The sequence below is a fragment of the Emiliania huxleyi genome (assembly GCF_000372725.1).
Source record: "Emiliania huxleyi CCMP1516 chromosome Unknown EMIHUscaffold_1914, whole genome shotgun sequence".
Taxonomy (NCBI): domain Eukaryota; phylum Haptophyta; order Isochrysidales; family Noelaerhabdaceae; genus Emiliania; species Emiliania huxleyi.
The window spans coordinates 645-1,759 of NW_005200675.1; the positions used below are offsets into that span (position 1 = coordinate 645).

Genomic DNA, 1,115 nt, shown 5'->3' on the forward strand with positions numbered 1-1,115 from the left:
GCGATCTACGTTTGTTTGATTTTGAGGCTTTCGGAGGCTTTGGAAAGGAGGTTCGCAGCACCCTGAGGGAGGCGGCGAACCAGCTGAGCAACAAACTTTCGCACGCTCAGCACCTGGACGAGGTCACATGGACCACCAAGAACTGGCACGGGCTGCAGATGCAGCGCTTGTCTGTCGTCCTCCACACCGCCGTGGCGTGGCAGACGGTGAACGAGCTAGCGTGCGGGGAGAGCGGCATTGTGCATGGTGCGGAGTGCATTGCCGTTCTTAACGGAGTCGCTTAGGCGGCTCCGGTGGTGAGCCTGTGTGTGTGCCAGTCCGCGCCAGTCTGCGCCCTTGTCGTGCCAGTGTGCTGTGAGAGAGGCTTGTTCTTAAGAATTCTTTTTCCAGAAGCCCGATGAGCTCTCTTCGCGGTTCGGCGGCGTCGGACGGGAGCGCAGACGTGTCGTGCCGGACAGAAGACGCTGGCGACTCTACGACGCTGCTCTACTCGGTCATTCGACTCATCTTTCGCGCCACCGGCTTCGTCTTCTACGCCACGACAGAGTGCCATGGCGTCGAGGACTTTCCGGCGGCCGGCGAGCCGACGCTGCTCTGCTTCAACCACGGCAACGGGCTGGCCGACCCGCTCTGCCTCATCAAGGCGACGCCACGGATGGTGCGCTTCTGCGCAAAGGACACGCTCTGGAAGGTGCCCATCATGGGAACCCTTATCCGCAACTCCGGCGCCGTCCCAATCTACCGGCAGCGCGAGCACGGCGACCAGGCAAAGGACCGGAATCTGGAGGTGTTCCGCACGGTGATCGAGGTGCTGCGGGCGGGAGGATGCCTCGGCTTCGCGCCCGAGGGCGTCTCGCGCTTCCTGCCCTACATGGAGCAGCCGTTCAAGACCGGAGTCGCCAGGCGAGGGCCGGCCGCTGCGAACGCTGCCCGCCCCTGGCCGGCGACTCAGCCCCTGCGCTTGGCCTTGGGCTCCCGGGCAATCTCCCAGCCGCTCCCGCCCCCTCCCCTCGTTCAGCGAGCCGCCGTCAGAGCCCTCCTCTCTCCCGCTCCCCCTCCTCGCCGCTCCCTGCCGCCGCCCCACTGCCCCTTTCTGCTGCCCCTTTCCACTGGGC

General features: G+C 65.4%; 1 protein-coding gene across 1 annotated transcript; it reads left to right on the plus strand.

The window, feature by feature from the left end:
* Window positions 1–397: 397 nt before the first annotated feature.
* EMIHUDRAFT_253827 (hypothetical protein) lies at window positions 398–895 on the plus strand (the record flags this gene model as incomplete). Its single annotated transcript, XM_005782180.1, has 1 exon — window positions 398–895. A coding segment is annotated over one exon (498 nt), but the record flags the coding sequence as incomplete, so codon positions are not given.
* Window positions 896–1,115: the final 220 nt, after the last annotated feature.